Source organism: Triticum dicoccoides, chromosome 3B (genome assembly GCF_002162155.2).
Source record: "Triticum dicoccoides isolate Atlit2015 ecotype Zavitan chromosome 3B, WEW_v2.0, whole genome shotgun sequence".
Taxonomy (NCBI): Eukaryota; Viridiplantae; Streptophyta; class Magnoliopsida; order Poales; family Poaceae; genus Triticum; species Triticum dicoccoides.
The window spans coordinates 165006984-165020930 of record NC_041385.1 but is presented as its reverse complement, the minus strand read 5'-3'; the positions used below and the strand labels follow the sequence as shown (position 1 = coordinate 165020930).

At 41.4% G+C, this 13947-nt stretch overlaps 1 protein-coding gene across 2 annotated transcripts; it reads right to left on the bottom strand.

Moving 5' to 3' along the window:
• Positions 1 to 307: 307 nt before the first annotated feature.
• LOC119275357 (MADS-box transcription factor 3-like) lies at positions 308 to 7982 on the bottom strand. Of its 2 annotated transcripts, none has more exons than XM_037556174.1 (10): positions 7805 to 7982; positions 7191 to 7468; positions 2816 to 2897; positions 1803 to 1864; positions 1605 to 1707; positions 1370 to 1411; positions 1236 to 1277; positions 970 to 1163; positions 786 to 842; positions 308 to 624 (listed from the first exon to the last, which is right to left on the bottom strand). In XM_037556174.1, the coding sequence occupies exons 1-9, from the start codon at positions 7817 to 7819 to the stop codon at positions 824 to 826; spliced, it is 837 nt and encodes a 278-aa protein (XP_037412071.1). In that variant the 5' UTR covers positions 7820 to 7982; the 3' UTR covers positions 308 to 624; positions 786 to 823. The 2 variants fall into 2 exon arrangements, with proteins under 2 accessions (XP_037412071.1, XP_037412072.1); XM_037556175.1 differs by having other exon boundaries at positions 1605 to 1704.
• Between the last annotated feature and the right edge of the window lie 5965 nt (positions 7983 to 13947).

Sequence of the window (13947 nt, the reverse complement as noted above, 5' to 3'; positions counted from 1 at the left end):
ATGTTCATGGAGTTGGATCAGCATATAAATATCCATTAAATGTAATTCTTGGTTGGGAAGAATTTATTTGAAATCAAAAGGATTATCTTTCTCTAGAAATATTTTGAAATATTTCCATGCATATTTAATTCTAATGAGTGAGAATAAAATGACTTTTCAAATATGTGGATAAACATTTTATTCGGAGTTCCTTTGAAATTTGATGCATTTGATTTTTGCCCTTGAAATAAAAGGAGGAGATAAAAGGAGTTCTCAATTTTATAGGATAATTAAGGGGCTACACTAAGCTACTAGTACGCGTGCGACATCAAAAGCACTTCTACGTGTGCACGGATTTTTAGTTAGCCCTTCGTCACTCCTTGGTCCATTCAATTTTGGTACACAAATCAAATTGCTGGTAATTAATTAATACATGGGGAAGATAGGCAACACAATGGTACACGCCGAAGTCTACCATTTTGTGTGGAGATCGACTAGCAGCACCTAGTTGCTCATGAGCAAATACAGATATACGGTACATTACAAGTACCACATGCACCTGATCCACAAATTCCGGTTACTACTGTTTTACCACCGTAGAACGAGCAACGACATTGCAGGCACACAGCACGGCGACAGTATTATCTGCAAGAGGTAGAAACACGGATCCGCAGATTACTGTTAAGTAATTACGTATTAATTAACAACTTTTCAGCATGTAACCAAAACATATAGATGCATTTATATACCCCCATGTGCAAGAGAAGAATAAATGAATAATGGAGTGCTTTGGTATCGATGTTTACCTAGCGTGTGTGAACTGCATGCAGCGTGTGGAGCAAAACTAGTTGAAGTACTGCTGGCTGCAAAGGAAGAAAACACAGCAAGTGTGAATTTTTTTTTGCGGGGTAAGTGCGAATTAACACTATGGGTAATTGAGTACGGAAAAGGGTGCATATAGAGAAATAATGGGAAGCCCTGCTTAATTACCCGAGCTGAAGGGCAGTTGGCTGCAGCTGTTGGGAGTAATGCTGCTGCTGCTGCTGCTGCTGCTGCTGCTGCAGGATGTTCGCCTGCAGGAAGTTTCTGGAATCATACGGCGGGACCATGTGATCGTATTCGCTGCTCGTCGATCCCGACGCCATCATGTTCATCGGCTGCTGACCCCTCTCATTCTCAGACACCTGCATCAAATCACAGATTCACACCTCAGAAATATTACATGTAGATGAACAAGCTAGCTATTTCTGATTTACCTTGCTCCTCAGGTAAATGTTATCGTTATGTAGCTCCATTTCCTACAATTACAGAAAATGTTGCTGGATGTAATTTGTTGTTGAAAACATAAAGAGAAATACTGTCAGTAGAGGAATGCATATGTTGTATTTACCCTCTTCTGCATATACTCAACTTCAGCATACATCAGCTCATTCTGCATCAAGGCATTGTTCGTCAGATGAGCAACTAATCCAAGGAAGAAATATATGAGCAGTACGTAGTCCAATATCTAAAGTAGTAATAAATAGATTCGTAAATAAATATCATTCCTTTAAAGTTTTTGATAAAGTATGATGATGAAGTTAAACACATTCAACATAGATTCATACACTGTAGCTACATCATACCTTTCTAGCTCTTATCTTGGCTATGCCTTTCTCCAGCCTCCCTTCTAGCTGCTTAAGATCCCTCAGGGTCATGGTGCTGACAGAATCCCTCACCAGTGACCTACTGGATATTTGAGAAAAGTTAGACTGGGAACACACATATTTAACTTCTCGGCAAAGTCACGTATATACACAACATACGATTTGGCAGATGTTCACCTGTTTGAGTTTTGCAAGCTACTGATCTGCTGGCGCAGCTTGGAGGACTCCTGCTGGTAGTACTGCAAGTTTGCAATATGAGGGGAGAGCATTCGTCAGTAACCAGCTATTTTATTAATAGAAATAACTAGGATATATCCATATGCAAATAAAGAAGCTAGTTGAAAACAAATTTGCATCGTTACTGGAATTAAAATGGTCAGTTGCATGCAGGGGCTAGCTATCCTTCATTTGCACATTTCATATTTCCTATTTTAAATTTTTATGCTGACATATACCTTACCCGGCCAAAAGATAATCATGTGAAATGTGTATTCTCAGAATTTTCATGTCTAAAATTAAATTGGCAAGTTTTTCAAATCAAGAACTAATTAGTCCCTTCAGTCAGCACCTATATATGCAGAGAGTCGCCATTGTAGACTAATTAAGCTAAAGAGGGAATGAGCGCTAATCAGCAGTCCTACCTAAATGCATGAAATCAGATGATAGTTCGGTTACTTCTTCATTTAACTAAAGTTATGTTTATCAATATTTCATGCGTGGATTCAGGAAACCTTGTTATTAATTGATCCTAGTTAAGAACTGCAAACAGAGACTGATAGAGCTTCATGCACTTCAGAATGTCTTTTTTCTGTTATTATTTAACAAATTATCTTCGTTTTGTTTAATACCTATCCATTGCATGTGCATTTCTGGCATCAAATTATGGCAATCCAATGGACAATACGATGAATGATCCGTTGGACCAAACAGAGGACGCTCTGGGAGTTCAGGCTGCTTCACTGCAATAACCGCTGTTGTTCAATGCCCATAACTCTCTAGCTAGTCTGCCCAGGATATCTTGTCACAAGATTTTGCTCACACAAAATCATGTTTGCCTTTGATGAACAGTAACATGGAATGTGAGTACATGCATTGAAAAGACCACACACTTGTGATGTTGATTTGACAGATCACATCTTGGGTGTCAATTCAAGCAATTGCTGTAGAGTGAAAGAATGACATGATGTTACCTGGGCATTGACTTCTGCAACCGTGCCAGAGTTGGATGTGTCACTGTTGGCCTTTTTGTACCTCTCAATGGTGGCTTTCACACTGCAAGTAACCGTTCGATCTCTAATTAGTACACATATATCTACACTCTAAGCAGAAGTATAATCACATGTATGCAAGGCAACATATAACATCACATGTTTCCTTATATCAGTACTGCCATACTAATAATCTACAGTTATACAACCATCACCAAAACAAGTAACATGAGGCGGCGAAAAGAACAATTCTGCTGATAATGTATGCAATTTACAACTAATGAATGTCATGGGTGTAAAGACTAAAAGTTGGCCTGAATAATAATATGAACGAAAAACCTCTTCCTGAAGTACTAGCTATCTAGTCAAACAAATTTCCCAAGATTGTTCGAAATGAACAGGGCACAACAACAATACGCAGGATGTGCTACAGTAGAATTTTATTCTGCTCTACAGATCATACTGTGGCACATTGGTCCGAAGCTTGTACTATCACAAGTCTCTCCGTCCTATGAACTATCCATGCTGTAAGAGCTACCCCTGTCTAGCTGTAATAGTAGTTTCCCTTTCCAATGAGATTTTGCCTGTCATCGCCCATACTAAGTTAAGCTTCAGAGGTGATGTGTGTTCTGTCATGCATCTATACATTGTATGCATGCTTTCCGGTACAGCACATTTAAGAAAGTACTCCGTATGTTTTAGATGGGTGGGTTGGGCATATCCACATCCTATTGTATGATGTGTGACATGATGTCCCAGCATGGTAAACCTATATATTTAGCTATCTGTTAATTATATTGAAATCATCAGTGAGTAATTAGACATTTACAAGTTCTTCTTTCCTGTCTATGAATATAATTAATTTGAACATTGTAAATGTCACAATTTGATTCTTAATTATATGTAACTCAAATTATATTCATGTGAATTGTTCCCGAAGGTCCCCTTGAAGAGAGTTAACTAAAGAAACGTTAGCCCTCTCCTTCCCGCTTCGGACCAGAAAGAAAAAAAAAGGTATAATGGTAACAAAAATTCTGTACTTACATATAATCCTAAACATACATCAAACAAGAAGCTCTACTTTATTAAGAGCAATCCTAGGATGTAACAATTTGGCACGCATAGAAAATAGTTTATTTCTGGTTTTATGACACATTTCAGTACGAATGACTTAATTTGGCGACACTCTTTAATGCTTCCCAATCAAATATGAAAACCATGTTTTCTCTTCCTCACTTTTTTTTTAGGAGGAGGATACTCCCCCAACCTCTAGAGGTATTTAACTTTCGTGTATCACGTGTATGTCAATTAATACAAATTGTTTTGACTTACAGAAGGAAAAGGTCACGTACTACTTTTTTGTACACATTTTATTAGTGCTTCTATATAGAGAAGAAATCAGGACCAAAACAGTAAATCTGATGCGTACACGTATAGTCGCTAAACTTTCGGAAATTTGAGGAGAAAATGAAATGTGCATAACTAATTAAGCTTCTTGAACATATTCGCCCTGCCCATTTTCTCGAAATGACATGACCCAAAAATTTATGGTAATAAAAACCAAAATAGTTAATTAAGTTATGGTGAAATATTCAGAAAATAACGGCCCTACTTCAGTCAGCTTCTCAGCACTTTGCTTGACTAATTAATAAGAATGTTTTCCATATCATATGGTCCTTGCGTTACAAGCAAATGCCTACCATATGTAAAGAACCAGCTTACAATTCCACCACATGGCTAGTAGTTAACACGAAAGCACAATTCTAGTTTTAGTAAACCAGCAGAAATAGAAAAACGAGGGAAAACCATTTTGGTAGCTTTAAAACAGACTAGATAGGCGCAGTTCCATAAAGTTGCCGTAAGATATTTTCAGAGATCTTTTGGCTCATGGCACTGGAGATTTGACTGCTAGCTCATGTCTTATCACCACATTTCTGAACTCTTTTTTATGCAAATCAACAACGAAAAAGCCAGTTTCTGCATACAGCAAGATTGACAGCCATACCAAGCGTACTGTTAACTTAACCCTACTTCCCAAGTCAAGATCATTAAGCCAAATAGATTTCACATCGCATTCAAAAGGGACAGTCAGGCCTGGTCAAAATACAGTTCATATGTTCCTCTCACCAAAGAGATGAAACCTTAGCATGCCATCCGCACAGTGACAGGTGTGCTTGGGCACAGGATTTCACATGATTGATTGAGCAGGAACACAACAGGTTCGCTCGTTTTACCCAACGGGCAAACAGGGGCAGCAACACAACGCAAGCTTTTACCCACTCCTCCCAGGTCCTTAACCATTCTGACCAGGTCACCAGCTTTCCTCACTCCCAATACACACACCGCAGGCCCAGCGCAGCAGACGTACGTGCTACTGTTGCCTATGCCATTGGCTGGCCCCCAAGAGAACAAATCAAGCGTTTTTTTCTTGTACCAAAAATGGCCAGACTTTGTTGCTGTGTGTTTATTTCTCAGCCACTGTGACAGTGCCTGCATGGTCACGTGTCACGCAATGATAGGAGGATCACACCATGTTGTATTGAGCAACACAATAGTACTACTATTCCGAGGATAATTAGGTGTACATAGTTGTTATATTTTTCTGGATTTTTAAACATGACTATTTATTTTCAGATTATATATATATATATATATATATATATATCTGCACATTATCTACGGCGCGCATACCATACTTGCTATTTTCCATTTTCTTCCACATAAGGTAAACATGAATTTGTACTAAACTATTTTTTTGAGTTGGTAGTAAACTAATTAATTCGTCATTTCTTACATGCTTTATCTCTTGTTGTGTAGTACTACAAAGGCAAGTAATAAGGTTAATTTGGTTGCATTTCCGCTCAATACTAATAAGAATGCATGCATTAGCATTGGACATGTTTCTTGTATTGGGCTTATTGAAATAGATATTTACATGTTTTGTTTTCCGCATTATAAGAAACATTTTCTGTAAAAAAAAATTGTATGCTCATAATCATAAGATTTTAGCACGTAAGTAACAACAGCAAAAGATGCTTCAATTTGGTCCATTTTTTTAAGATGCATGTGTGGACATTAGCAAATTGCAAGATATTACATTTTCTATTTTGAGCCATACATAAGGAAAGCTATCTAGAATTCTAGAGTATTCTTTCTTGTGTAGCCTCCTTTCGGAGTAATATCAAAACTCACACATCTACCCCTTCTACTTTCCTGCAAATTTTCTTCTTCGCTGCTAGTATTTCTTTATTCGCTCCTTACTGTTACTATTTCCTCTTGGAAAGTACAGTGATGGTGTCAGGAATCAAGTGCTCTCATGAGAGGGAGAGAAAGAGCCACATGGTACGAAGCCCTAACCCTAGCAACTCATTAGTTGGGATCTGGAAAGAGATTAATTAATTAAGAAATATTTTATCAGTTCCTTCATCTCTCTCTGCTACCTTATTAACTCATCAAACACACATACACTAACAGTGACACATACGGAGTACATGATATAACATCATACATGTACTAATAACCAGTAAGCACATAAAAAGGCAAAAGAAAAACCTCATACCTAGATCTGCTTCTCTCCACACATAAGCAAAGGTACCAAAGGGAAAGAGGAAGAAGCAGGGAGCCCAAGGATGGATGGATGGATGCCCTGTGATCTTTGTGATCATGAGGTGTGAGAGATCTACTGCTACTACCACCAAAGCAGCCCTCCCTTCCCCTCCCCACAAACACACAGAGGCAGAGGCAGCTGTGAGTGGAGAAAGGAAACATGATAAATGGAGCAAGGAAAGGGCAGGACCACCATGTTCTCCCTCACTCGCACAGTCACAAGAAAGAGAAAGGCTCAGGGCATGTACACACACACACACATACCACGCAGAGCAAGCACTGTCCTAGATCTATCTACACATCTAGCTCACCTCACAGGAGCACAAAGGAAAGCAGCAAAGAACCACCACAGCAAGCTGCATATGCTTGCCTCAGTCACAAAAGAAAGAAACTGCTGCAATTTCTTTCCCCCTCACCCTCAGCAACACCAGAATAAACAAGACAGTTAATAACGGAAGGGAGTAACAAAAGATGCAGCTCCCATTTGACCTTCCCAACTCTTTGCCCCAAGAAAGCTAGGAGCAAACTTGCTCCAATTTGGACAAGAAACTGAGAAGAGAAATAATAAAAGAAGACACAAACACGGCAGTAGTAGTAGGATCTGAGGTATGTGCGTGCTATGCTATGCATATGCATGCCTTTCTTGGTGCTATAAATATATGCCATGTATGCATACATCCGTCCATACTTGTGTATGTAACTTGTAACCTGAGAGAGCTGAGGAGGAGATGACAGTTGGTCGTGGTCGTACCTGTTGTTGGAGTACTCGTAGAGGCGGCCGCGGCTGGAGAAGACGATGAGGGCCACCTCGGCGTCGCAGAGCACCGAGAGCTCGTACGCCTTCTTCAGGAGGCCGTTGCGGCGCTTGCAGAAGGTGACCTGCCGGTTGGTGGTGTTCTCGATGCGCTTGATCTCGATCCGGCCCCTCCCCATCTTCTCGCTCCCCGCCACCGCCGAGTCCTCCGGAGCCGGAGCGGCCAGCTGATGATCATTCGCGGTCACACCGGAAGCTCCGCAGCTCAAATCGGCCTGAGAAGAAGGCAAACGGCAAAACCAAGATAAACAATTAGCGTGGAAAGCTAGAAACATATCGAACAAATCAAGAACTGCCATGGCATCTGTCCTCCTATCTAGCTTTATCATCAAAAGGAAACAAACGATGCGATCCATCGATTATTTTTCTCATCCTTTTTAATTTGTGGTGATCTCCAAAGATCAGAGGGATCTTCAGCCCTGTATCTCCCTTTCTAGCTAAATCATCGCTGTGCAGGTAGATTCTACTCGCAACATACATGCACACAGATTGTGGAAAGAAAAATAAAGGAGGCTATTTCCCAAGACCATGGCCAAGAAGAAGCAAATTACCATCATGCTCATCATGGATGCTATGGCAGGAGGATCTCTCAACGTGCCTCTGTGAGCTAGCTAGCAAGCTGGAGGAAGAGATCCAGAGAGGAAAAGAGGAATGTAGTGTGGGATAGGCAGGGCGAGGAGGAGGAGGAGAGGTATTAAAGGGGGGAGGTGGTAGGGAGGGAGGGAAGAGGGGGGGAAGATATGCAGTTAGGAGACGATGTGGCAAATTCTTATGGCTCTTGGTGTTTGTTTGTTCTGACTTCACTTTATAACCCTTTTTAGGTTTACTAATTCCTGCCTTCCGTCCTCTAAGCTTGTCCATATCCACACTATTTACATCGGCATGTAACTCTGAAACTTGGGGGATCCATACCTTGCCTTGTTAATTTCTATATGTATACACTTGTTAATTAGTATTTCCTGACGTTTTTTACTACTCCTTATGTCCCTAATACAAGAGCATTTTTGATACTACAGTAGTGTAAAAAACGCTCGTACACTAATATAGAAAAAGCTCTTATATTATAGAACAGAGGGAGTACCTCCAAGACCCCAAAACCATTAGGGGGACAAAAAAACTTGTTTTTCTTTTCTTTTGTCCTTTCACATATCCATGTATGTGATTTGAGAGAAAACTCAAGGATAAGATCTGTTCAATTCTTCTACAAAACAGCTTGCACTTAGTTTGGTACATTAGTGAAATCGATGACTAGGTCAATGGCATGCATGGTATTTGCCGGGTGCTTTCCATCGGGCACTCGGCAAAGGATCGCTGAAACCGAGTGCTCACGGAAGCACTCGGTGAGGCGACCACACTCGGGAAACCATGGATAGGGCACTCGGCAAAGACAAGGCACTCCACTAACTCTGCGCATGACACTCGAATGGTGACACTTGGCAAAGCCAATGCCACGTGTCCCTACCCACTGCAGGACGACACGGTGATGATGCTACCGAATTTAATGAGTGTCATCTGACGGCAAAAGAGTTTCTTTTTTCTTTTTTGAAGGACCTGAATATCTCGGGAACGTGAGGTTTTTAGATATGGCAAATCAAACTTTTTTTATGGCAAATTATGTCCGTCGAGGATGGCAAGTTTAGTTGCCGAGCATATGGTAAATCCGTCTCAGTTCATTTTTCGCTGACAGCTAAATTTATCGTCCACGCGTCAACATAAATTGCCATGAAAAACTTCCGATTTCCTATGCCTAAAAATCTGACGTTATTTGCCAAGAGCTCCATATAACATTCGGCCATGCTCATGTTTGCCGAGTTTTGGTCCAATTGACCATATTAATTGTTCTACTTTGTGTGCTAATGTGCCATGACTAACATTTTTTTTATTTGTCCGTGTGGAGAGACATGGACACAAGCAAATGCGTGCGCTATCCCCATGTGACACCGCACAAGCACTGTTCCATTTCAGTTTCTCACACAAGATGCAGAGATGTATAACCCAGCATCATCCTATTTACTCAGTGCTCCATTCAGTTGCCCCACTCATGCATGGGGCCCTAGCTAGTTTGCTTGCTGCCCAACGCCATCTCCCCACATAATGTGATCGATGGATCGTATGCTTCCAGCCCACACTGTAATGCACAGGCGTCTTATTCACCACCAATGCCCTGGGGCGCCACGCCTGCGCCGCTATGAACGGTTCTATGCATCGCCGATCGATGATCTATCTAGTCCTCTACTACTCCGCGAAGAAGAACTAAAGTGGGCTTTGCGTGCTAAAGTACGCAAAGTGGTCCAGGGGGGACGCGAATACTCAGTTCTTCCATTTGATAGCTAATGGCAAACACAGAAAGAAGCGAATCTTTCAGCTTGAGCAGGACGAGGGTACTATTTTAGGTCAGGAACTCAGGATAACCTAAAAACATACATTACCGACTATTATAAGCAGTTATTTGGACCTCCGGAGGATAATACTGTGTCCCTTGATGAGTCCAGATCTGAGGATGTACCTCAGCTATCGGCTGCTGATAATGAGATTCTGGTTGCCCCGTTCTCGGAGAAGGAGGTTTTTGATGCTATTGCACAGATGAAGAATAATAAGGCTCCCGGACCGGATGGTTTCCCGGCTGAGTTCTATAAGAAGTGCTGGCACATTAATAAGGGGGATTTACTACCTATGTTCCATGATCTGTTCTCTGGACAGCTTCAATTATTCCACTTGAATTTTGGGACTATCACACTACTTCCTAAGAAGAAGGATGCGGTGAGAATTGAGCAATTCAGGCCGATCTGTCTCCTTAATGTTAGTTTCAAAATTTTCACCAAGGTCGGGACTAACAGACTCACACAGATTGCACATTCTGTAGTGCAACAGTCCCAAACCGCTTTCATGCCGGACAGAAATATCCTTGAAGGGGTGGTAGTCCTGCATGAAACGCTCCATGAAATCCAGTCTAAAAAATTAGATGGAGTGATTTTTAAGGTGGATTTCAAGAAAGCGTATGATAAGGTCAAATGGCCATTTCTCCAACAGTCTTTGCGTATGAAATGTTTTGATGAAGCCTGGCGCCGACAGGTTGAATCATTTACGCAAAAAGGTAGTGCGGGAATTAGAGTTAATGATGACATAGGCCACTACTTCCAGACACATAAAGGCCTAAGACAAGGAGACCCGATGTCCCCTATCTTGTTTAACATTATGGTGGATATGTTGGCAGTTTTGATAGGAAGGGCTAAGGAAAATGGTCAAGTAGGTGGATTGGTGCCTCATCTTATTGATGGAGGTGTCTCTATCCTACAGTACGCTGATGATACAATCATCTTTATGGAGCATGATTTGGCTAAAGCGAGAAATATGAAGCTGGTGTTATGCCTATTCGAACAATTGACCGGGCTAAAGATCAACTTTCATAAGAGCGAGCTGTTCTGTTTTGGTAGGGCCAAAGATGAACAGGATGCTTATAGGCAATTGTTTGGATGTGAGTTGGGAGAGCTACCATTCTCATACTTGGGGATTCCTATCCACCATCGTAGGCTGACAAACAGAGAATGGAAGTACATCGAGGACCGATTTGAGAAGAAAATGAGCTGCTGGAAGGGCAAGCTCATGTCATATGGAGGCCGATTAATCCTAATTAATTCGGTGCTCACGAGTATGCCGATGTTTCTTCTATCGTTCTTTGAGGTACCAGTTGGTGTTAGGAAGAGACTGGACTTCTATAGATCGCGGTTCTTTTGACAGGGTGATGAGCTTAAAAGAAAATATCGGCTTGCTAAGTGGGATATCATCTGTAGACCGAAAGACCAAGGGGGTCTAGGTATTGAGAATCTCGAAATTAAGAATAAATGCCTTCTTAGCAAGTGGCTGTGGAAGCTCTCTTCGAAGAATGATGCTATGTGAGCTCAAATCCTTCGTGGCAAGTACCTTCAGTCAAAAACTTTGTCACAGGTCACAGTACGGCCGACCGACTCGCCCTTCTGGAAGGGTCTCATGAAGGTCAAGCAGGCATTGTTTAATAGGACAAAGTTTGTTATTGGAAACGACACGAGTACACGTTTCTGGGAGGATACTTGGCTCGGTGACACACCCTTAGCCATCCAATACCCTTCTTTGTACCGCATTGTTCAACGCCGTGAGGTGGTCGTTGCATCGGTCTTTCAATCTACCCCCCTTAATATCCAGTTCAGACGAGTGCTAGCGGGGAATCGTTGGGAAGAATGGCTTCGTCTAGTTAGGAGACTGATGGAAGTCCAGCTTTCTCAACAACCCGATGAATTACGCTGGAAGTTGACTAAGTCTGGAGCATTCACGGTTAAATCAATGTATATTGATGTTATTAATTCGAACTCCATTCCTACATCCAAACATGTTTGGGATGTCAAAGTTCCTTTGAAAATAAAAGTGTTTATGTGGTTCGTCCATAAACAAGTAATTTTAACTAAGGATAACTTGATAAAGCGTAATTGGACAGGACCTACTAGGTGTAGTTTTTGCGATCGGGATGAGACTATTAAACACCTCTTTTTTGATTGCCCGCTGGCCAAGGTACTTTGGCAGACGGTCCACATTGCTTTTAATATCAAACCCCCGAATTCTGTTAATGCGTTATTTGGGACATGGCTTAATGGGATTGAGCCTAACTTAGCGAGACATATTCGGGTTGGAGTTTGTGCTTTGCTGTGGACTATCTGGAATTACAAAAGCGATTTGGTCTTTAACAGAATATCATGTATAAATTTTTTGCAGGTCTTATTCCGGACTACGGCACTGATCCGTTCGTGATCGCTACTCACCCAGACGGAGGCCAGGGGGCATTTGGTTACTGGGTCTTTCCGCTGGGAGATGGTAGCTCGGGATATCTTCAACCGGTTTGGATGGCGGTCATGTAATAGGATAGGCATTTAGTATCCCTATCTAGTTCAGCCAGCCGGTTGTGGCATCTTGATTTGGCTAGTTGATGTTTCTAGCCTTTTTTGGCTCTGTGTGAGCTTTTTGTGCTTTTCTATGACTTGTGAGACCTTTGGAACCATGTTGGCACTTCTTTATTTTGATAATAAGATGGCCGTATGCATCGTTCTGATGCAGAGGCCGGGGAATCCCCCCTTTTCGAAAAAAAAACTTGTTGAAGCTCGGGGTGGTTTGCGCATGTCATCTTTAATTTGTGATTGTTATGTGTGTACTATGGTGCGCAAAATTGTAGTGAAGTTTGGTGAAGGTCTTTGCTTCTAAGGTACAGTAGTACTCTGAGAAGATAACACTTTTCAGATTTCGTTAATGAAGCAAGAATGCATTTTGTTGGAGAAGTTGTGGAATTGTAAGCATGGCTTCTTTTGGCGCTGTTGTCTGCCTACTTTTCTGTAGAGCTACCTTTCCTGGGTATGCATAAGGGGAAAGGGTACACGAAGACAGTTAGAAAAGTGGCCAAGGACTAGTATTCAGCAAAAAAGCAGACTGCGATTTTGTTTTTGCAAGAATTCTTGCCACAATCTCAAGCTACTAGATCCTTCGTTGCTGTATTTGACAATGAAGCCATAAAATCAATATATAAAATTAAAACAAATCAATGGCACCTAATTTATGTCTAGTTGATTAATTTACACAATTAATTTCTGAAGTTCAATCCTTGGAGTTCAAAGCATATTAGAATATCGCCCCCTTAATTAGTACAGCAAGACAAGAACAAGAAAAACAATTCGATGTGGAACAAGTATTGGAACAGATGAGCTTACTTGCAAGTGTAATCAGAAAAGGTTGTCCTTCTACATTTGGCATTGGACAGAAGGACTGAAAAGATCTGATTGAACCACGGTGACAAGAAACCTGGACGTCCAATCAAGCATTGGAGATGAGGTGGTTGACCTGTGCACACATCCGTGCTATATATTGATAACAGGTGCCCATGAAAGATAGGTTTGGGCTCACCTGTATGTTCCACCTAACTAACATATCCAAAGTTTCTCGGGTTAACTTGTACGCATGCTTAATTAGGCAGCAATTAAAGATTGCATGTGATTGCCGCGACTTGATTGATAACTGCATAAAAAGTGACGGCTATTTGTCGACGTGTTTTTCTTCTTTCCTCACGTACGCATAGTTTTGGTTTCATATGACTTTGTTATTTATCCGTGTGTTTTATTATGTGTGTGTTGGTGTTGGATGTGTGCAACTCCTTGCTATGCATAGGCGGCCTGCGTGCTTAGTCTGTTTAATTGTATCCTTTCGGTGCTCCATTTCTAGCCAATAAAATTCACCCTTTCTCCAGAAAAATGATTGTTAATGCTATAATTATGGACTTAGTTGGAGAACCTGCTTGCATGTTTTTTTCCTCGCCTATGAATAGCTTTGATAGTTGGAGACTCTGCTTGCGAGTGGCACCCGGTGTTGCCTCCCATTATAGGGGCCTGATGTTGGGTAGGCGCGGGCATGCATAATAGTTGAAGAACCCGCATGATAGGTAGTTGGAAACCCAGGTTGTGAGTGCCACCAAACGTTGTAAACAACTGGCCAAGACGTTGTAAATAACTGGCCGGTGCATACTTCATGCAGTAGTTAGAATGTGTTTGGTTCACATCTCTGTTTTAGGGCATTTTGCATACTTGTTCTGGTTGGGCCTGTTTGAGCTAATGCAGGCTAAGAACCAATATTTGCATGTAGTTTAGTTGCCTGCATTAGGCACCGTGCATGAGGGGCACAATTA